This window comes from Canis aureus, chromosome 3 (assembly GCF_053574225.1).
Source record: "Canis aureus isolate CA01 chromosome 3, VMU_Caureus_v.1.0, whole genome shotgun sequence".
In the NCBI taxonomy this organism is placed as follows: domain Eukaryota; kingdom Metazoa; phylum Chordata; class Mammalia; order Carnivora; family Canidae; genus Canis; species Canis aureus.
The window spans coordinates 6,769,463-6,789,751 of NC_135613.1; the positions used below are offsets into that span (position 1 = coordinate 6,769,463).

Below are 20,289 nucleotides of genomic sequence, written 5' to 3' on the forward strand. Positions count from 1 at the left end.
GCCCCCATCCCAGCAGGCAGCCCCACCCTCCATCAACAAAAAGACAAACTCTGAGGTCCTCCTGCACTCTCCTCATCCGTTGGTACTAGGCCTGTTATCCTCCATCCTAAACAGCTCTCCATGTTCATCCTTCCCCCCATCTCTGCTGCTGTAGCCTAGGCCTCCACCCCTATGCTCCCCCACTCAACCTCTAACTCTTTCTCTCCCTCCTCACCAGCCTCCCAACCTTAACTCCTCAAATCCTCTAAATGCTTCTCACTGGCCTCAGTATAAAATCCAAAATCTGTAAAATGACTTACCAGACCTGGAACTGCCTCCCACACTCACCAGCCGCTCTCATTGCAAACCCACCTACCTACCCCTAGGTCCACCCACGCCAAACTTTCTTTCCTTCTAACATTCCTCAAGACATCACCGCAGGTGAAGCTCTGCCCAAAATGTTGCCATTCCCTCAACCCCAGACCAGCTCCCCTTTTCACACTCCTATCTCTCACTGGAAGCCTAGCCCCTAACCTGGGTTAGGCACCGCCTCAAAGCTCCCACAATTTTTATATTTTTCACAATAAAAAAACAGGTAATATTTTATTACTATTGCTTAAAATTTGCAGTCTGACACTGAGTATGAACTGGAGGCAGGGAGGTTTGTGTATCTTGTTCACCACAGTATTTGCAGCACCCAGGATGATGGCTAGGACACAGCAAGTGCTTCATAAGTAGTTTAGTTGTTCAATGAATGAAGAGGTAAGGGCTGGCCAGAAGCCGTGCCTTTGGGGTGGGTAAACCGCTGGAGTAGGCCGCCCACGCACTCTACTGCTATCATAGTATTTGGGGCCAAATCCCCAGTGGCACCCCAACAGGCATGGTGGGTGCTTGCCCAACTCCTGGAGAAGGCAGTCAACACTGCCCAGGAGCTCCAACAGCTGGGCCAAGCGGGGTTGTAAGTGTGGTCTCAGAGTCCTGTGGATGGATAGGATCTCAGCAGTAGCAGCAGAAGGGACCCTAGGGTCATCCAGGTGCTCCAAACCCTGTTGGGCAACTGACCGATTGCCCCTTTTCTGGTACCCCGTCTAGGCCAGGCTACCATCGGGATTCGTGAGGCCCAGCAAGTCCTCTGCCAGGCTGGTGAGCTCGTTCTCCTCGAGGGCCTCTACGAGGCGCTGCAGTGTGGCTCGGCGGCCCTCCGCCTGCACGAAGCGCTTCAGCAGCTGGAAGGCCTGCTCGTAGAGCCCTTCGCGCTCATACTCGTAGGCCAGGGAGTCCAGCGCCGGGTCCTTCAGCGCTCGGCAACCTCGCTGCAGGGAACGCCCCACTTTGCGCCATTTGAGACCCACTGAGCGCGCGAACTTCTGTTGGTCCTGCAGGCTCAGCGGCCGGTTCACTGCGGGGGCGTAGGAAGCAGAGTGAGTGCGGGTAGGTCAGGACGGGCACCACCCCCCCATTCCCGCCCCAGACCTTGCTCCTCCCCAAACTCTGCCTTCCCAAGGACTCTACCTCGCCCTCTGGCTCTCTGCGCACGCCTCACCTATGGGTTGTCCTTGGAACAGAAAAGTCTGGCCAGGCGGCGGCGGCGGCGGCGGCGGCGGCTTCTCCTCTGAGAGGGAGGTGGCCAGGGACTGCGAGGGCGCTGGAGCGACCTCCACGTCGCCATCCTGGCGCCCCGAGCCACATGTCAGGTTCCGCAGTGCGTCCTCCAACTCCGAGAGTTCCTCGTCCCGGAGCCGATCAGGCTAGGGAGGGGAGTGCGGCGTCGGTGGGGGTCTTAGCCTTGGTCCCCGCCCCACGCCAACCTGGCCCCGGCCCAGCCGCACCTTCTGGGCAAAGATGCAACTCAAGCAGCGCTCCTCATCCGTCAGCAAGGTGTCCAGCCGCTCCGCGCCGGCGCGCAGCTCCAGTTGCAAAGGCATGGAGCGCTGGGCGAGAGCCGCCGCCAGGCACGCTTGCAGCGCGGCGCGCAGCGACCCCTCGCGGTAAGCGCGGAGGAAGCGGCTGCAGGGCTGGCGCCCGCAGAAGCGCAACTGCACAATCAGCTGCGGCTCACTGCGGTGGATCTTGAGCATCTGCAACACGTCTGGGCTCCCGCCAGTCTCTGCGGAGGCGGACAGTCAGGCGACAGGAGGTCCCCACGCGGGGCCGTTCTCCAAGCGGCCGTAGTGGGGTGAAGCCCACACAGACTCCCTCCCTGTCCCGAGCTCCCAGCCGGGAAACAAAACTGGGATGTACACAGCAGCAACCCAAAATGAAGGCCAGAACCTATCACAGGGAGTACCCTAAGACAGAGTGGGTGCCACCCCAGCCCCATCCTGAAGCCCCAAATAAGGGTAGGCAAAAGGGACTGGGGAGAGGCTTTGCAGCACAGGGAGGGGCATGTGCCCAGGGCAGCCAAGCCATCTGGGTAGGCGGCCACCGGGGCAGCGGAGGAGCGAGAGGTCTCAGGTCTTCAGCCTCTACCAACTGTAGCTCCCGCTGCCCAAGAAGGAGGCGGATCCCCCAACCAGTTTCAGCTTCCTGTGGCCTCTGCCCTGAGATGGGAAAGGGGCCCAAAAGGTAGGTACTGGGGAGGGGTCTTGGGCAAGGAGTGCTGCAGTGAGAGAGGAAAAGAGAAAGATACCCGATTAGTAGAAAGCAGTGAGCTGGTTGGTCTGGGGAGTGCGGGGCATCGAGCGGGGCTGGGGCGTTAGTGCGCATACAGGCAGATCATACACAGACACGGGGACACACGTCTACACCCAAGGGCACACATACATAAACGGGTAAGACGGAGCCTATGAAACCAGGCATCCCTCTCCTCTCCCCCTGACCCCGTCAAATCTTTTCCATAAGGCAGTGGTTAAGCACAGGCCCACAGAGTTGAGGAGCTGGGGCGTGGCCCCCTGGTCTGGCCCACGAGAGGCCCAAGCCCCCCTTCCTCTTCAAGTGCCCCCCTGCCCACGCACCTGCCAGCGCAGTCCGCAGAGCCCTGTACACCGGCACCTTCTGCTGGGCCTGAGCGTAGGCATCAGATAGGACCACCTTGTCCAGCGAGGACTCCACAAACAGGTATGCGCTGCCCACCCACTCCTCGAGTCCATCTGGCCCAGTCGCCATCTTGCCTCCTGGAGACGCAGATGGTCAGGCATCCAGACCACCCCCAACCCAGCCGTAGAGACAACTGTCCAGTCCTGAGTGGCTCAGCTGTCCCCAGCCAGCTGGCACATTTGTGAGGGGAAGTTCATCCTCCTACAGGCGGCCCCTTGTGCCTCTGAATCTGCACAGCCCAGCCAGGCTCAGCCCAGACCTGCGGGGAGGCCTGTCCCTCCACTAATTTCTCAGAGAAAGCCCAGGGTTACAGTGGCAGACAAAGGGAGATATTATCCTGCAGTGGTGACAGAGAAGCTCTGACCCCTCCTGGGCCAGGATGTCTCTCTTTCAAAGCTGACAGGAGCCATCCTTATCGTGGATAGTGCCCATGCCACACAGCCAACCGAGCCCATGCCCTGGTATGCCTTCAGCTTAATCTTGAGCCCCCAAGATCACTTTGGGACCACAGCCCCCATTAGGTTTTCTCACCTGCATTCCTACTGTACCTCCTGGTTTCATTTTAAAGGATACCTGTGGTTTTCACCTGCCCAGATTCCCTCTCCCAATCCTGACTGACCTTTGGGGCATCCCCTCTTCCCTCTTCTCAATCCACGGCTAACCCCACTCCTTAGTTCCAGGTGTGCACAAGTGAAATATACCTAGCCAAACTGCATATTCCACTCCTCTTTCTAAAGTGATTTGTTCAGAGTTGGACATAGGTTTTAGTTTGGACCAATCAGAACCAGCCTGCAACCTTAGCTGGACCGATAAGAAAGAGATATTGTTTCCCTTCCCACCAGACTAAGCTGGAAGAAAGGATAGGACTCATCTGCCACTGCCTGGAAAGAGCCTGGCTGAGGGTAAAATCGACACAGAAAGACACACAGCCAAAGATGAATAGGTGCGTGCCCAACTGTACTGTGCTCCTGGCTCTGTCTGCACCTTGAACTTTCCAGTTATGTGAGTTAAATCATTCCTTTATGTTCTAAAGTCCTTGGAGCTGGGCTCTTGTCTTATGCAACTCAAATCATTCTATTACAGATTTCCTCCTTGTCCAGACAGAGCCAGGGCCCCTTGGTGCTTGTATCTCTTCTATCTGTCTTCTGACAATATCCTAGCCCTAGATGGGGGAGGGGGGCAAAATCCTAGTCAGGAAACCACTTCTTTGACCCTCCTCAGCTTAATTGCCTCCCAGTTACTGCACCATGAGGCAGCAGGTGGAGAACTGCCCTGCCTCTTCCTCCCTACCTCACCTCAGGCAACATCCCATCCTTTTCCTAGAAATATAGGCTCAAGACCCCACCTACCGCCCCACCAGTCACACTTCTTTGTCTCTGATCTTTGTTATTTATATACAGTAGGCAAGGATGGTTGGGGAGTTGCTGAGCCCTAGCTGTGAGCATCCCGGCTGTCAATCCTTTGAGCAGAACAGAAGGGGTGGCCCCAGCTGGAATTTGTTTACACGAGGGTCAGGGAACAAGGGAGGAGGAGGCACTGCCCGAGGGAACCAGGACCACAGCCTTGGACCTTGCTGGGGAAGGAGTAGGAATCCTGAGCTCAACGCAGAGGCTGCATTTCAGATCTCCCCCCAGACCCTAACCTGAGAGCCAAAGCTAGGATAGTAACTGGGCAGGGGCCCTCCAGCATCACCCAGACCTGGCAAGAGAAATGATATCTGGTGATGGTCGCTCCCACCCTCGGTCTGAGCAGAGGGGACATGCCTTTTGAGGGCCCCCTGTCCTAACCTTCTGGTAGAAAACATATTAATACTCCTATATTTAGGCAAAGCAGTAGTCTAGAAATTAACAGGAAGCTAGCTAACATTGTTAGCAGGGGGTTGGGGAAGAAAGCAGGGGGAGAGGAGATTTTTATTTTCATTGTATTTAGTAACATTCTACTTTATGTAACAGACATGTCCTTCATAGTAAAAGGCAACATAAAATTGAAGCAAAAAAAACAAAAACAAAAAACCCAAACCGGGTAAGACTCTACAGGTGACAAGGGGGACCAAGAGCCGTACAAGACAAGAGAGACAAGTTAGGAGCCCAAGGGGTGTGGCCCAGAAGGTAGGAGAGTGTGGGGACCTGTCTGAAACATTTCCTCTTCCATGTCTTCTTAGCGCCGAGACTGAGGGTGCTGACCTCATGAATGTGATCGGCCCCAGGGGTGGAAGTAGGGGCAGGAAGAGGCCAGCGTCTGCCTCTCAGGACGGGCACTAAAACCCTGGAAGAAGAGGGGATGCCCCATGACACTGGCTGGTGGACCGTGGGAGGTCAAACAGGTCTGCGGGGCTGGAGGTGGAGAGCGGCAGGTAACAGGGGCCGGACCCTCGGCTCGCGTCGTTCCCTGGGCAACTCCTTCCTGCGCGTCCTCCTGCAGAAGCGCATCCCCCGCAAGCCCCGCGCCTCACCGCCGGGGTCCGCCGCTCGGAGGGTGGGCCCAGGCTGGGTCCCGGGGACTCCTAGCGAGCTGAGGCTGTGAGGGGCCAGCCAGGCGCAGCGCCCCTCCGCGGCCCTCGGGCCGCACCCACCGCGGGGCGCCCCGACTCCGCCGGCCCGCCCCCCCGCCCCCGGCCTCCAGCTGCGCGCGCTCAGCCGCTTCAGGAGCCCCGCCGCCCGCCGCCCGCCGCCCGCCGCCCGCCAGCAGGGACCGGGCGCCCCCTCGAAGCACCCTAGCCGGGCCCAGGAACCTGGGTGCTCACGGCGCCCCGCTGGCCGGCGCCGCTCGCGGAAACAGCCCCACGGCCGCCTCTGCCCCCGCCGGCGCCGGGAAGCCCCCCGCACTAACCTGGCCGCCTCGGCCCGGCCGGGATTCCCACGCCCGCGCGGCTCCTCGCGGCTGGGACGCTTCCGGGTGTGCGCGAGGCGCAGGGGCGGCGCCTGACCGAGCCGCCCCGTGGGCCGCGGCGTCCCGCCCCCTGCTCCCGGCCCGTCTTCCCGCCCACCGTGCGCCGCCGCGGGTCCCCGCCTCTGGGCACAGCCCACCGGGTCCGTGGAGCAGGTAAGACGCTGGCGCCGGAGGTTGGACGGCGAGAAGAACGGCCCGAGGCAAAAGCCTTCGGCGCTTTCGGCTCCTCCGAGGAGTGGGGGGCGGGTGAGAGCTGCCCCGCTTTCTCAAGCGGGGAGCAGACGGACCACAAGGGGCACCCCCTGGACACCAGAATTGTCTAGTGACGTCTGGGGCCCTTGAGCTCTATGACCTCTGACCTCTCCTGCTCCCTGACACTCAGAACGGTTCAGGTTCAAGCCTGGCCGCGGGTATCTGAAGCCCTAAGATCCATGAGGCGCAAATTGCAGCGGGGACCGTTAGCCTGGAAAATATAGGGAAACAGAAAACTGGCGAGTGGTGTGGAACGCTGCGTGGGAAAACCTTCAAGCACCCTACAAACGGGCAACTTGGAAGAGGACGCACACTTTTCAATAAAGGCCGCGCTCCGGGCTGGGTCTGCAGAATTCCAGCTGAACCGAAGCCGCCCAACCCGAGCCTGGACTGCGCCGGGGGCAGGATCGACACTTGAACCCGGGGCGCCGCAGGCCCCAGAACCTGAGGCTTTTCTCTGCCCCGCCGGCCTTTCTCTGGGAAGCTCCGGGGCCGTCTCCCCAGCGAGGTGGAGGGCAGGAAGACGCCTCCTCTCGCCCAGCAGATTCCGCGGTGCCCCACCCGCGCCCCGGCCTCCTGATTGGCTGGTGGTCCCCGCCAATTACAAGTCTTCTCCACTGACCCCGCCCTATTAACCCTACCGTCACTCTCCAGGGGCTGGCTTGGCCAGGACGCGGTTTCTAAACTCGGGACCTGTGGAATCAACTGGCATTTGTTGAAATTCAGATTCCTGGCCCTACTTTTTCCGGAGAACCTGATTTAATAAGTGGGGCTGTGGAATCTGTATTGTGAGCGAGCGTCCGGGTGATTCTGGTACCTCCCCGCCCCCCAAGGACTGAGTTCCAGTCCTTCCCTGGAACTCAGAGTATAAGTTGGGAAGAAAACAGTTCTAGAAGATGTCTGGGAAACTGGTCTGGGTAGTCGGGGTGGCTCAGAGTGTGTGTATAGGGAGGCAAAAGGAGGCGAGATGGGCTCTCGGAGGGAGGGGAGGGGAGGATGCGGTTGTCCCAAGTCAGGGCTGGTGCAGCCGCCCTCCATCTTCCCCAGGGAAAACTTCAGTGACTAGGAGAAAGATCGGATAGCATTTTCCAATCCGGATATTCGGCTTTTTCAACTTCACACACAGGTGGTGGTTGCATTCCTCCTAGTGTAGCATAAAATGCAGATCTATTCAAGTGAGAACGTAGTGTAAAGGAGAATCAGAAATCTTTCAGCATCCAGGGCCGATAATGGGTCTGAGACCTGTGCAGTAAGTGGGACAGGGCCTCATGCTTGGTTTAATAACTCGGCTAAATGCTCTGCTGTCACTGTCTTGAAAGTACTAATAATATTTTCAGCAAAGAGTCCCACATTTTCATTTTGCACTGAACTTTGCAAATTATGTAGCAACTTCTGGGCCACAGGTATTTTTACACATAGGCTCCACTGGTCCCCTCAACATTTTGGATTTCTTGAGCCCAGAGACACCCCCCTCCCTCTTTCCAGGAGAGAGCTGTTGGAAGCAGCAGAGCTCCCACCGTGCACAGGGCCATGGCTGAGCCTGGAGAGCAACTGCCAGAGGAGGTGCTGGCACTCATCTTTCGCCACCTGCCCCTGCGGGACCGTGCCACCGCTGCCAGGGTCTGCAGAGCCTGGGCTGCTGCTGCTACCTGCAGTGTCGTGTGGCATGACACGACCATCAGGTGAGCAGACTCCTCCCTCTCCTGCCGCCCTCTTGCCTTCTCCCTTTCTCCATGGAGTTGGGGGTTGGGGATATCCACATTTAAAAGCCTCATCATTACTAACATTTATCAACTGCCTACTATCAACCGGTGTTCGTGTTCTAAGTAACTTATATATACTAATTTAATCCTCACAAAAACCTTATGCATTGGATAGGTAGTATTATCTCTATTACACAGATAGGAAATTGAGGCAGAGAGATTTAATCATTTCCTACAGATCACTCAGCAAAATAGTAGTAGAGGCAGAATGGGAGCCTGACAGTCCAGAGGTCAGGCCCCATCTTCTTAGAGACCTCTGAGAAAGCTCAGTTCCTAAAATATCATTGGCTTTCCCTGCCAGGGTTTCAATTCGTGGCAGACACATCTTCTTCTATTTTATTTTATTTATTTATGATAGGCACACAGTGAGAGAGAGAGACAGAGACATAGGCAGAGGGAGAAGCAGGCTCCATGCACTGGGAGCCTGACGTGGGATTCGATCCCGGGTCTCCAGGATCACGCCCTGGGCCAAAGGCAGGCGCCAAACCGCTGCGCCACCCAGGGATCCCGACACATCTTCTTCTAAAGGGTTAAGGTGGGCTCCCTGAGAGTCTCAAGCTTGAAGCCGGAGACAAGAAACCTGAAACCAAGTAGCTTCAGGGAAGGCATGTGGGTACTGGAAAGTGTTTAACCTCTAACTGAGCATCCCTGTAAATAAAATCTGTAGACCAACAACAAAAAAGGGGGGAGGAGTTAAGGTGGGAGTTCCCTCGTATCAGCGACTATTTTTGGGGCAAGCTGGCATGGTCAGGACGAGGAGGCGTTTGTGTAGGGTGTCAGAAAGTGGAGATGGTAGCTGTACTCCAGGCTAAGGGATGGGCAGAGGCTTCTCGCAACCAATGCCTTTTTCCACCGTTCTAACCCCAAGTTGCGACTGTGAGCGAGAAGGCACGCTGCTACCATACCTGTCTGCCTGCCTGGACCACGTTCACAACCTACAGCTGGAATTTGAGCCGTCGAGGGAGCCGAGCCGCCGTGCGGCCACTGAGCTGCTGACCGCCCTGGCGGGCCGCACCCCGGGGCTTCAAAGCCTGCGCCTGGAGTGTCGTGGGGAAAAGCCGCTCTTCGACGCGGGCCACGACATCCTGGACGCGGTGCACGCCATCTGCCGGGCCGCCAGTGCGCTGCGCCACCTGGACCTTCGGCGCTTGCCTTTTACCCTGGACGACGCGCTGGTGCTGCAGGCGGCACGCGGCTGCCCCGAGCTCCGCAGCCTTTTTCTGGACAACCGTACGCTGGTGGGCAGCGTGAGGCCCGACTCCGTGCTCGAGCTACTACAGGCTTGCCCGCGCCTGCGCGCCCTCGGCCTGCACCTCGCCAGCCTGTCGGGCTCTGCCCTGCAGCTGCTGGCGGCGCGGGACCGCGAGCCTTTCGCTCTCCTGGCCCTACGGTGCGCGTGCCCGGAGGACGCACGCGCGCCACCCTTGCCCGAAGAAGCCTGGGTTGCGGTGCGCCGCCGCCACCCGGGACTGGCGGTGGAGCTGGAGCTAGAGCCGGCCCTGCCTGCCGAGAGCGTGACGCGCGTCCTGCAGCCCGCCGTTCCCGTGGCTGCGCTGCGCCTCAGCCTTTCTGGGGATACGGTAGGCCCGGTGTGCTTCGCAGCGCGCCACTACGCCACAAGCTTGCGCGCGCTCGAGGTGCGCGCCGCTGCCTCGGCGGAGCTGGACGCCGCGCTGGAGCTGCTCGCGGCGCGGTGCGCGGGCCTGCGCGAGATACACTGCTTCTGCGTGGTCCGACCCTCGGTGCTGCGAGCCTTCCGCGAGCACTGTCCGCGCCTGCGCAGCTACACGCTCAAACTGACGCGGGAGCCGCATCCCTGGATGCCCACGACTGTGGCATGAGCGTAGCCGCGTCCCCAGCAGACGTGTGGCCACTGGAACGCTGGATGCATTTGCCCAGGCGTGCGCCAAGTGACGGCCCGCTCCTTCAGGGCTCTTGCCTCTTGTGCTTCTGGAAGATCAGGGCAGGTGGGCTAGCGCCGGGACCAGCCCCGGGCGGCCTGAGTCCACAGGGTGGATCTCCCTAATGGGATCAGCTCCCGCCAGCCCCGCTCCTCTGCGGACACTGCCAGCTCCGCGGCCCTGTCGTGGGGGGGCGGGGGGAGGACCCTGGCTCGGGCGGCGACTCAGGTGTGAGTGTGAAATAAACCAATCCCGCAGCAACAGCGTCCTCTGGAAGGTGGGGCCCGCTCTGAGGGGGAGGGTGGGAACCCTGAGGCCCCAGGCCGACCCGGCAGCAGTGGGGCCGATCAACTGTGCCCAAGCGGCTGCGGAGGTCAGGGCTGGGCCTCCGCACCCGGGAATGGCCACGCCCCAGGGTTCTGCGGACGGTGCCAGCTTCTCTCCGCAGCCGCTCCCCGCGTCCCCTAGCTCGCTCCTGTCTGCCCTCGCTATCCAGGCAATGGCCATCGCCTTCCAGGACTTTTCCAGCCCACAACGGGCCGCGAACGGGTGATTTCTCCCGAAGAACAGGGGAGGAAAAGGCCCGAGAAGGGTCGACCTCGCGCCCAGGTCTCCCTGCCCGCCGCATCCCTCCACGCACAGTGGATCCCAGCCTCCCCCTCGGGTCGGCTGGCGCGGCGGCCGCGGCCGGAGCCCCGCCCCGCGGGCTCGCACGTGGCCCCCTCCTGACCCGGCGCCGGGAGGCGGAGTAGGGCGGGGCGGGCGGCAAGCGCAGCACTTTCCGCGGCTTTGACGAGCCCGCGGCGCCCGGCCCGAGCGCTGAGCCGGGCGAGACTGCGCCATGCAGGAAGCGCCAGCCGCGCTGCCCACGGAGCCGGGCCCCAGCCCCGTGCCTGCCTTCCTCGGCAAGCTGTGGGCGCTGGTGGGCGACCCGGGGACCGACCACCTCATCCGCTGGAGCCCGGTGAGGGCTGGGGCCCCTCGACTTCCCCAGTGGTCCCGGGACCCTTCCACGTCAGTGAACATCCACGCCCCCCGCCCCCCGCACCCCGCCCCCCGCCTGGGACGGGGCTGTGGGTCCCTCGATCCGGCGGTCCCGTGTAGTTTACCTTGGAGGGGGTGTGCGAGACGGAGGTGAGGCGACTTCCTCCGGACCGAGGCAAGGGTAGGAATCTTCGAGGTCATTTAGTGCCCACCCCACCCGAGAGACAGGTCGGAAAACGGAGACCTGGAGAAGGGAGGGCTGGGGCGGAGCTCGCTCGGTGACGCCGCGGGTCCGGGACCCGCAGAGGGGAACCCGAGCTGGCGCCGCCGCTCTCTTTCCGAGAACCCAGTCTGGAGTCTGGGTCCGGCCAGGGTAGGGATTCCCTGCGGTCGCCCCGGGCCGGGCCCCGCCCCACGTCTCCGAGCGGCAGGCCGGGTCCCCAGCGGGAGTGCGAGTGTGCGTGTGTGCGCGCGCCAGAGGCCGGCGACCGGGGGCGGCGCGGCTCACCGAGGCCGGGTCTCCGCCCGCGCGGCGGGGGGGCGGGCGGCGTTCTTGGCAGAGCGGGACCAGTTTCCTCGTCAGCGACCAGAGCCGCTTCGCCAAGGAAGTGCTGCCCCAGTACTTCAAGCACAGCAACATGGCGAGCTTCGTGCGGCAGCTCAACATGTGTGAGTGCCCCCGCCGGCGCGGGGTGGGTGCGGGGCACGTGGCGCGCGCGCGAGGCACGGTTCACCCCCACGCCCCACTCCGCAGACGGTTTTCGGAAGGTGGTGAGCATCGAGCAGGGCGGCCTGCTCAGGCCGGAGCGCGACCACGTCGAGTTCCAGCACCCGAGCTTCGTCCGCGGCCGAGAGCAACTCCTGGAGCGCGTGCGGCGCAAGGTGGGGCGGCCTCCAGGAGCCGGCAGCCCCGCGCGGAGGCCTTGAGGCGGCTGCAGGTTCCCGAGGACCCTGCACTGACGGTGCCTTCGCCTGCAGGTGCCCGCGCTGCGCAGCGACGACGGCCGCTGGCGCCCCGAGGACCTGGGCCGGCTGCTGGGCGAGGTGCAGGCTTTGCGGGGAGTGCAGGAGATCACCGAGGCGCGGCTGCGGGAGCTCAGGCAGTGCGGGGGCGGGGGCCGGGAGGGGGGCGGGGAGGGAGAAGGGGCGTCGCGGCGAGCGGAGGACGCGGCGGCCGGGCAGGTTTTCCGGACAGCTCCTTCCTCCCTCCGGTCTCGGTGCCTCCACCCAGACAAACGGGCTGAGCTGTGGCTCTCTGTTCTGTATGGATGGCGCACACCTGGCCGTCTTGGGTTTAGACCTGCCATTTGGGGGGGCGGGGTGACCGGGAGGACTCTCGGATGCCTCAGCACCCTCCCACGCCTTTCCCGCAGGCAGAACGAGATCTTATGGAGGGAGGTGGTGACTCTGCGGCAGAGCCACGGTCAGCAGCATCGCGTCATTGGCAAGGTGTTCCTCTCCCCCTACCCTGCTTCTCTCTCCCGCCCCAACACACCCTCCTTCTCCCGACTTCTCTGCTCAGAGGGGCAAATCCACCTGCAACTGCCTGTTGGATGGGGTCAAGGTCCCAAATATGAATTAACCCTTTGCTTCCTCTTTAGCTGATCCAGTGCCTCTTTGGGCCACTTCAGACAGGGTCCAGCGGCGCAGGAGCTAAGAGAAAGCTGTGAGTGAGAAAGTCAGGGATGTCCACGCCACACCCCCACGTGCACACACACACACACACACTTCCAGGAGCCTCCTTGCCAGAGGCCCCATGCAGGGACTTCTCCAGAAGCCCTCTCACCAGGAATCCTCATTCTTCTTCCCTGCACTACAGTTTTCCTCACCCCATGGCAATCTCCCCAAGGGCCCCCCCTCCAGGACTTTCCCTCTCTTCCCCTAAGTCTACCACCAAGTACTCGCCCTTCCCATATCCTTGTGTTCCAGGACCTTAGCCCCCAGTTTTTCCCCCAGCAGCCCCCTCACCCTCACCCCAAAGCATCCCAACACCCGAGGGTCAGGGGCTCATACCATGCTCCCTCCCTCCTCTCTCCACCCCCAAAGGGCCCCCATTTCTGGGGGGAGCCCCTTCTGCCTCCAGCATGTGACTGATGCCCTGGCAACAGGCCTCAGCTCTGCTGACTTGGCTGCTGGGGCCTAAGGGAGGGAGGTGCAGGCTGAGAGGCATGAACCTGCCCTGCCCCCTGCACAGGTCTCTGATGCTGGATGAGGGGAGCTCATGCCCAACACCGGCCAAATTCAACACCTGTCCTTTACCTGGTGCCCTCTTGCAGGATCCCTACTTTATCCAGTCGGTAGGTTTGTGCTACTCCTCCCTTCCCTAGGGCACAGTTGGGCTTATGGAGAGCCTGTTCCCTTCCCCCATGTCCCTAACAGGAAGAGAAAGTGGAGGCCAGACCCTGGCTCCCCAGCATGGACTGAGCCTCCCTCCTCAAACCTAACTCCTTAAGTCCATGTGGGTACTGGTTGGGTTATGGCTCGCCCTGTGGCTTGAGGTAAGGGACTGAGCCTTGTCATCTACTTACAGCCCCTCCCAGAGACCACCTTGGGCCTCAGCAGCTCTCATAGGACCAGGGGCCCTATCATCTCTGACATCCATGAAGACTCTCCCTCCCCTGATGGGACCAGGCTTTCTCCTTCCAGTGGTGGCAGGAGGTAAGACCAATGGGGCTGCCCTCTGGGGAGCTTGTGGGGAAGGGTCTGGCAGCCTAGATGGCTGTGGGGGTAGAGGGGGAGGTCAGTGCCAGGGTCTGGTTGAAGCTTTTCTCCGGTGCAGGGAGAAGGGCCTGGCACTGCTCAAAGAAGAGCCGGCCAGCCCAGGGGGGGAAGGCGAGGCCGGGCTGGCCCTGGCCCCAAACGAGTGTGACTTCTGCGTGACAGCCCCCCCCCCACTGTCCGTGGCTGTGGTGCAGGCCATCCTGGAAGGGAAGGGGAACTTCAGCCCCGAGGGGCCCAGGAATGCCCAACAGCCTGAACCAAGGGGTCCCAGGGAGGTACCTGACAGGTGAGCCAAGAGTTCATGATGTGAGCCCTGTGGGCCACTTTTGCAGATAGACCACCACTAAGTAGCTTCCCAGCCTTGTCTGTCCTTTGTGGCTGAGGGGGAGGTGGGGATGATGATCTGACCTGACTTCTCAGAGTCCCCTGGAAAGTAGAAACTCCCATCAGGTCAATCAGTATATCTATGGTAGAGCTCAGGAATCTATTGTAAGAGTTCATTTCGGTATTGGAAACATTGTAAAGTAGATAAGAGTTTAAGAACCACCGGTGTTGACAATTCTAAAGCAAGGGGACGTATCCCGAGACCAGGGATATCCATGACTCAAACCTCACATTGAAGCTAGGAAGCAGAAGCACTCTAAGTACACTCTATGTGGGGAGCCCTCTCCTACTATTTTGTAGATGTCAGATTTTGATGCTGATGTATCCAGCTTCCTTGGGAACTTAATAGGGGGTGAACACTGAAGGCCAACAGCAGTTCTCTGTGTACAGGGGGACTCTGGGCCTGGACAGGGGGGCACGAAGCCCAGAGAATCTGCTGCCTCCCATGCTGCTTCGGGCCCCCCCTGAAAGTGTGGAGCCTGCAGGGCCCCTGGATGTGAGTACACCTTTAGCAGGGCAGGGGCATGGGGCTCCGTGAGGTCCATTTAGCCTGGGGAGGGCACCACTGATTGAGAACTTCCCCCAGGTGCTGGGCCCCAGCCATCAAGGGCGAGAATGGACCCTGATGGACTTGGACATGGAGCTGTCCCTGGTAAGACGAAGGTGGGGAGGGCAGGGGGTTCAAGTTGCTGAACCAAGCCCTCAGCCAGAGCCCCAGCCCCACTCCTCAGTGCTCCTCCCCTGCTGCTTCAAGGGGTTCTTCTCTGCAGATGCAGCCCTTGGGTCCAGAGAGGAGTGAGACTGAGCTGGCGGTCAAGGGGTTAAATTCTCCGGGGCCAGGTAATAGTTGTGGTAACCACCTGGGGGAGGCCCTAACCGGTGGGAGCTACCTGGCTCTGGTGAGCTGGGCAGTTTGTGTTTTGGAGGGGAACCCCCAAGTTCAGGTGGCCTTTCAGAGAGCTGTTTATGCCACCCATCCTCTCCCCACTGGGTGACAGTGGGGAGGTTGAGGATGGATGTTCATCTTGACTGACCAGAGGGCAGGGCAGGTGAGGCTTTCCTTTCCTGAAGAAAGAAGGAAGAGCTATTTCTCCCTGCTGAGCACAGCCCAATCCTCCTAGGGAAGGACTCCACACTTGGGGCACCACTCCTGCTCGATGTCCAAGCGGCTTTGGGAGGCCCAGCTCTCAGCCTTCCTGGAGCTTTAACCATTTACAGCACCCCTGAGAGCCGAGCCAACTACCTAGGCCCAGGGGCCAATCCCTCCCCCTGAGACGCTCTGCTGTGAAGCCAGCCGCTGAGGGGCTGGCCTGCAGCAGCACGCCCTTCTTAGCTTCCTGGTGCCCCTTGGAAGAGGCTGAAAAAAGACCCTGCTACTTTGCAGTCCTTCTCCATTACTGAGTCCTGCATATAAACAGCATTTTTTTTCTGTGTTTCTGGTCTCTTTTCTCTACCGACCAGGGAGCACAGAAGTCGGGGTGGGGGGTGACTCTGCATTCATAGACATTTCCAGATCCTAAGGCTTTAATAGCAGAATATCTGGAGAGTGGAAGTGCTTAGGGAACCAGCCCCTAGTTCTGCTTAGGCTCCCCTCCTCTGGCTGGATCCAGGGCTGGCACGTGGCCACAGCAACCTCCGGAACTCAGGGGCTTTTGGGGTCACATCCAGCTCCACAATGCAACTGCTCTGTGATCCTGGGTAAGCTGGTCCCCTTCTCTGAGCTTTATCTGGGATAAGCCAGAGGGTTCTAGAAGATGGCTGTAAAGCTCCTGGGAACTGCCAGGCCCAGTGGGCGCTGGATGCTTGGGGGGGGGGGGCAAGCCGAACTTCCCCCTCCCTGGCTCATCCCGTGCACCCCAGGTGGAGGGGGAAAGCCGACTCTGCGTGGAAGCCCGGGCATCGCGCGGCCCCTGCGGCCTGCCTCCCGGTGTCCCAAGAAGAACGCCCCCTCCCCCGCCCCCCCTTCCCAGCAGCCCTGGCCGCCCCGCCCCCGCCGCAGCTGCTGCTCTCCTCCCCACCCTGCCCGGCCCTTTCTGCCTCGTCATCTACTGCCCCGCGGAGGCTCGACCCGTGAGTGGGGCCGCCCGGAGCGCGTAGACCCGGGAGCCCCACCCCACCCGGCTGGGGGAGGGAAGAGAAACTGAGACTGGGCAGATTCCGCGCCCCGCCACCCCCCGCCGAGCTCCAAGGAGGTCTGTGAGCACCGCCCCTCCGCCGGATTCCGACCGTGGGACTGGGTGGAGGGGAGGTAAGGGCAGCCCTGTGACTGCAGTTAGGGTAAGGCTCCGGCCTTTCCCACAACCCTAGCTCCCTAGCAGGAGCCGGCGCCCAGCGGTGGGAGGGAGGCCGAGACCCCCCTCGAGGCCTCGCACGCCGAGCCACCTGGAGCCCCGGGAAGGATTTGGCCTGGGACCTAACTTCGCTGTTCACTTCGGGGCATTGAATTGCAGAGGGAGGACCCCGAGAGCTGGGGTCTCCGCACCCCAGACGGGACAAAGTGCAGGACTTGGCATACTGCAGGGAGGAAGCTAACATGAAAATAACTTGGGGAGCAGCGAGGGAGAAGGAGGGGCCAATCCAGTCCGCACCCCCCACACTCCCCCCGCACTTGTACAGAGTATGTCTTGCGCTGGCAGCTGGGGAGAGAGTCTTTGGAGGTCTCCGCTGAAGAGGGCAGAGGGTCCATGTACATAGTGCGTGACGTCAGCGTGGTGGTGAAGGATTATGCTGTTCACTGGGACACGCAAGAGAAGGAACCAGTCTGCCTTTGGGACACTCAGGCACTAGGGTGGACGAGGGGACATTTTAGTCTTAGAGGGCGGGTCCATAGCATGGAGGGAGAGGAAGGGTATTCCAGGCTTAGGGAACCGCATCTGCAAATGTTCAGATGTGCCAGGGGCTTGCAGGGTTCTCGCAGCACTGTGTGGTATAGGGAAGTGCAGGAAAGCCTGGCTGCCCAGAGGGGTGGAAGGTGGCTTGAGGAGCCAGACCAGATCATCTCGGTTCTCTCTGATGGACGGTGGGGGTGGGCGGGGGGTGGAGGAAGGGGACAGGTAGGGCTGATAAGCTGCTTGGCAGGAGATCTCATTGTAGTTCAAGCTAGAGCAAGTAAGATTCCAATTCTGTCACTTGGTCTCTCTGAACCTGTCTCCTCATCTGTAAAATGGGGACAATAAATCCTGTCCCAGAGACTTGTCAAAGTCACTATGCTGCGAGGGTGATGGGATGGCAGTGAGAGGCACTTGGAGAGACTGTCATAGGAGATGGGTGATGATAGTGGGGTTGAGGGAGGATGCTGATGGAGACCCATTGAGGAGCAGCATTTGTCAGAGATGTGACATGAAGGGGAAGGAGGGAAAGGGGGTAGCCCTGGCCTCTGCTCAGTGGCCTGGGAGGAAGGCGGACACTTCGGTATGGCCAGGAGGGATGAAATGGCCAGGGAGGCTTAGCATGACACCAAGTGGTTGTGAGAGAGACCTGGGAGGCAAGCAAGATGGGGGCCAGGACCAAAGCCACTCTCCCAGATCTAGAGCCAGGTAGAGAAGTAGAGGAGTGACCCCAAAAGGAGGATGAGACCCAGGAGGGTTCTGTGTGTATAAAGCCAAGGCAGGGGAGATGGGCTGGGAGAGACTGGTCTAGGGCCTGACCTCTTTGCTCCCCCCCCCTTTTTTTAATAGATTATCTCTTTTTTTAATTTTTATTTATTTATGATAGAGAGAGAGAGAGAGAGAGAGAGAGGCAGAGACACAGACAGAGGGAGAAGCAGGCTCCATGCACCGGGAGCCCGACGTGGGATTCGATCCCGGGTCTCCAGGATCGTGCCCTGGGCCAAAGGCAGGCGCTAAACCGCTGCGTCACCCAGAGATCCCTCTTTGCCCCTTAATGCCGGGGGCCTTGCTGCCTGGGTCAGGCCACCCCAGAAGTGATGGACCATTGTCCTTAGTTGTTAATAAATGGATAAAGCAAATTAATTTCTGCCTAACACCTGCTGCTTGCTAGAGACAGTCTCTCAAAATGGGAAGATCTGTGAAAGAAAACAGTAGAGGTTCAGCGAGCATTTGTTGGCAGCTTTTACAACTTGGGTCCATGATATTTAAAAATGAAGCAAGAGGGGAACCTGGGTGGTTCAGTCGACTAAGCATCTGCCTTTGGCTCCGGTCATGATCCCAGGGTCTTGGGATGGAGCCCCAGGTCGGGTTCTCTACTCGGCAGGGAGTCTGTTTCTCCCGTTCCCTAACCCTCTCCCTCTGCCACTCCTCCCGCTTGTGCTCTCTCCCTTTGTCAAATACATAAATAAAATCTTTTTTTTTTAAATAAAAAATAAATAAAGATGAAGCAAGAGACAATTCCAGGGCATCAGGGAGACAGTTGGATCTCAGCTAATGTCAGGAGATCTTGGTCAGAGACCAGATTGGGGTTGCAACACAGTGGTGGCATTGTGAGAGGCTGGCTGCAGGGGCAGAGCCTACCCGGGAAGGATGGGCCTGAGGTCAGAATAAGGAGCCTGGGCCGCCTCTAGTGGGTTAGGGGAGGCTCTCAGCACTTGTTCTCTGGGTGCAGAGGGGACTCAGCATCCCGCAGGGTCTAGGCTGCGCAGGAAACGCCAGACTAAGAGACGAGGATGACAGAGAACTGTTCAGCGGATAGACTGGAAGGACCTGGCTGCAGCTGGGTGCCGGGTGTCTATCAGGATCAATCGCAGGTCTTGCTGCCTGGAAGCAGGCTGGGAAAAAGCAGTTTGGATGAACTGGCTCTGAATAGAATGCCTGATCCGCAGGCCGTGGGGGCTCAGGAGCGCTGTGCTAACTGGGGAAAGGGGTAGAGCGTAGACGAGGACCTGGGGATAGCACAGAGGACAGAGCCACGGCTGACGTTTAGGGACCCAAGGAGGAGCCTGAGGAGGCGACAGAAGCGGCCTGAGAGGCAGGACAAGTCCTGTGCTGAGGAGCTGTTCCGCTGCCTGCGTGGAGGTGAGCGTCGGTGTCAGCCACGAGTGTTCACTGAGACCCTGGGAGAGAAGTCAAGGGCGGGGGTGGGGGGTGTCGGCCCCACTACCTCTGTCCCCCTCCCCCATGCAGCCCCCGCCATGGGCAACGCCCAGGAGCGGCCCTCAGAGACCATCGACCGCGAGCGGAAACGCCTGGTGGAGACGCTGCAGGCCGACTCGGGGCTGCTGCTGGACGCGCTGCTGGCGCGGGGCGTGCTCGCCGGGCCCGAGTACGAGGCGTTGGACGCGCTGCCCGACGCCGAGCGCAGGGTGCGCCGCCTGCTGCTGCTGGTGCAGAGCAAGGGCGAGGCCGCCTGCCAGGAGCTGCTGCTCTGCGCCCAGCGGACCGCGCGGGCGCCCGACCCCGCCTGGGACTGGCAGCACGTGGGCACCGGTGAGCCTGCGGGGCGGGGCCTCCGCCCGGGGCGGGGCGCGGGGGGCGCGCGGGGCGCGCGGGGCGGGCGGGGCGGCGTGCGGAACCGAGGGGCCGTCTCCCGACTTGGGTCTGGGTCGGGGATACTCCAGAGGCGGAAAGTGAGTCTCGGATACCCCCGCCTCCGCCCCAGGCTACCGGGAACGCAGCTGGGACGCTGCGTGCGCTGGCCACTGGACGCCTGAGGCCCCTGGCTCGAGCACCACTTGCCCCGAGCTGCCCCGAGCTGCAGACTGCGGCGAGCCCGGGGCTCCTGGGGGCTCCGAGGCAGCGCAATCAGGATCCCTCGAGGAACCCGATCCCGAGCTGGAAGCTGGGGCTGAGCTGGAGTCGGAACCCCAAATGGATTTGGAACCAGAACCGGAGGCAGAACCGGAGCCTGAACTGGAGCGGGAACCCGAACCAGAGCCGGAGCCTGACCTCGAGGCGGGTGATGAGTCTGAAGGTGTGAGGCTACCCAAACCCATGGGGGATTGCCGGGAGGGTGGGCCCCACTTGACTAACCACTTTTTCCCCTGTCATCTTTAGATTCCTGAATGCTGGAGCGCTCTCAGGCCGCTCCCTGCTCAAGCCAGATAGGAGCTGGGATTCTGCGCTGGCTGGGATCCTTGCCAAGCCCCCGTCTGACTCAGTACCCCAGGAAGTGAATAAACCCCGGAGGTTGTCTGGGCTCTGTGACTCCGGCTTTTTGCCCAGGAACTAGGCTGTGGGTCCATGCCCCTGAGTCTCAGCAACCTCAACAGCCCTGTGCCCCAATGTCCAGTCTTTAGGCCCATTTTGTCCTCAGTATCCCAGGCTGCACCCCCCAGAACCCTCAGTCCCAGCGCCCCAGTGGGACAAGCACCAGACCCTGGGGCCCTGCCCCACAGTCCTTTTCCCCTCATGAACCAACTGGAAGTGTCTATGGGGGGCAGTGTAGTCAGTTGCCCCACTTCATGGAAGCCCTTGGGCCTGGGTTAG

The 20,289-nt window shown here is 60.6% G+C and overlaps 4 protein-coding genes across 17 annotated transcripts; 3 read left to right on the forward strand and 1 right to left on the reverse strand.

Moving 5' to 3' along the window:
* Positions 1–569: 569 nt before the first annotated feature.
* Positions 570–11,254, reverse strand: TRADD (TNFRSF1A associated via death domain). Of its 4 annotated transcripts, none has more exons than XM_077886668.1 (6): positions 5,845–5,936; positions 5,199–5,280; positions 2,934–3,092; positions 1,809–2,086; positions 1,523–1,727; positions 570–1,378 (listed from the first exon to the last, which is right to left on the reverse strand). In XM_077886668.1, exons 3-6 carry the CDS (start codon positions 3,082–3,084, stop codon positions 1,068–1,070), a joined length of 945 nt encoding a protein of 314 aa, XP_077742794.1. In that variant the 5' UTR covers positions 3,085–3,092; positions 5,199–5,280; positions 5,845–5,936; the 3' UTR covers positions 570–1,067. The 4 variants fall into 4 exon arrangements, with proteins under 4 accessions (XP_077742794.1, XP_077742789.1, XP_077742788.1 ...); XM_077886663.1 differs by having other exon boundaries at positions 5,142–5,280; positions 5,845–5,935; XM_077886662.1 differs by lacking the exons at positions 5,199–5,280; positions 5,845–5,936 and adding an exon at positions 10,930–11,254.
* On the forward strand, positions 5,916–10,081 carry FBXL8 (F-box and leucine rich repeat protein 8). 3 transcript variants are annotated; one of them, XM_077886650.1, is made up of 3 exons: positions 5,916–6,057; positions 7,642–7,838; positions 8,788–10,081. In XM_077886650.1, the coding sequence occupies exons 2-3, from the start codon at positions 7,687–7,689 to the stop codon at positions 9,758–9,760; spliced, it is 1,125 nt and encodes a 374-aa protein (XP_077742776.1). In that variant the 5' UTR covers positions 5,916–6,057; positions 7,642–7,686; the 3' UTR covers positions 9,761–10,081. The 3 variants fall into 3 exon arrangements, with proteins under 3 accessions (XP_077742776.1, XP_077742778.1, XP_077742780.1); XM_077886652.1 differs by having other exon boundaries at positions 5,962–6,969; XM_077886654.1 differs by having other exon boundaries at positions 5,962–6,944.
* On the forward strand, positions 10,587–18,879 carry HSF4 (heat shock transcription factor 4). Of its 9 annotated transcripts, none has more exons than XR_013373975.1 (14): positions 10,588–10,784; positions 11,365–11,473; positions 11,559–11,686; positions 11,783–11,907; positions 12,178–12,253; positions 12,406–12,470; positions 12,999–13,101; positions 13,335–13,462; positions 13,584–13,811; positions 14,300–14,405; positions 14,496–14,561; positions 14,664–14,749; positions 15,520–15,607; positions 18,788–18,879. XR_013373975.1 is itself a non-coding variant. In XM_077886542.1 (14 exons), the coding sequence occupies exons 1-14, from the start codon at positions 10,662–10,664 to the stop codon at positions 18,736–18,738; spliced, it is 1,467 nt and encodes a 488-aa protein (XP_077742668.1). In that variant the 5' UTR covers positions 10,588–10,661; the 3' UTR covers positions 18,739–18,797. The 9 variants fall into 9 exon arrangements, 8 of the variants coding, with proteins under 8 accessions (XP_077742673.1, XP_077742693.1, XP_077742668.1 ...); XM_077886542.1 differs by having other exon boundaries at positions 14,680–14,749; positions 18,687–18,797; XM_077886533.1 differs by lacking the exon at positions 18,788–18,879 and adding an exon at positions 15,883–16,018 and having other exon boundaries at positions 14,680–14,749.
* Positions 18,880–18,995: 116 nt separating this feature from the next.
* On the forward strand, positions 18,996–20,000 carry NOL3 (nucleolar protein 3). The gene is made up of 3 exons (XM_077886673.1): positions 18,996–19,290; positions 19,463–19,774; positions 19,858–20,000. Exons 1-3 carry the CDS (start codon positions 18,996–18,998, stop codon positions 19,863–19,865), a joined length of 615 nt encoding a protein of 204 aa, XP_077742799.1. The 3' UTR covers positions 19,866–20,000.
* The last annotated feature ends 289 nt before the right edge of the window (positions 20,001–20,289 follow it).

Excerpts from the sequence above, each read along its gene's own strand:
- FBXL8 (XM_077886650.1), top strand. The coding sequence starts at position 7,687 with ATGGCTGAGCCTGGAGAGCAACTGCCAGAGGAGGTGCTGGCACTCATC. Across the intron at positions 7,839-8,787 it reads TGGCATGACACGACCATCAG|TTGCGACTGTGAGCGAGAAG; the intron begins GTGAGCAGACTC and ends TCTAACCCCAAG.
- TRADD (XM_077886662.1), bottom strand. The coding sequence starts at position 11,005 with ATGACCTCGAAGATTCCTACCCTTGCCTCGGTCCGGAGGAAGTCGCCT. Across the intron at positions 2,087-2,933 it reads TCTGCGGACTGCGCTGGCAG|AGACTGGCGGGAGCCCAGAC; the intron begins GTGCGTGGGCAG and ends CCGCCTCCGCAG. Across the intron at positions 1,728-1,808 it reads GTTGCATCTTTGCCCAGAAG|CCTGATCGGCTCCGGGACGA; the intron begins GTGCGGCTGGGC and ends TCCCCTCCCTAG.
- NOL3 (XM_077886673.1), top strand. The coding sequence starts at position 18,996 with ATGGGCAACGCCCAGGAGCGGCCCTCAGAGACCATCGACCGCGAGCGG. Across the intron at positions 19,291-19,462 it reads CTGGCAGCACGTGGGCACCG|GCTACCGGGAACGCAGCTGG; the intron begins GTGAGCCTGCGG and ends CCTCCGCCCCAG.
- HSF4 (XM_077886532.1), top strand. The coding sequence starts at position 10,662 with ATGCAGGAAGCGCCAGCCGCGCTGCCCACGGAGCCGGGCCCCAGCCCC. Across the intron at positions 11,687-11,782 it reads TGGAGCGCGTGCGGCGCAAG|GTGCCCGCGCTGCGCAGCGA; the intron begins GTGGGGCGGCCT and ends CTTCGCCTGCAG. Across the intron at positions 14,562-14,679 it reads TGGACATGGAGCTGTCCCTG|ATGCAGCCCTTGGGTCCAGA; the intron begins GTAAGACGAAGG and ends TCTTCTCTGCAG.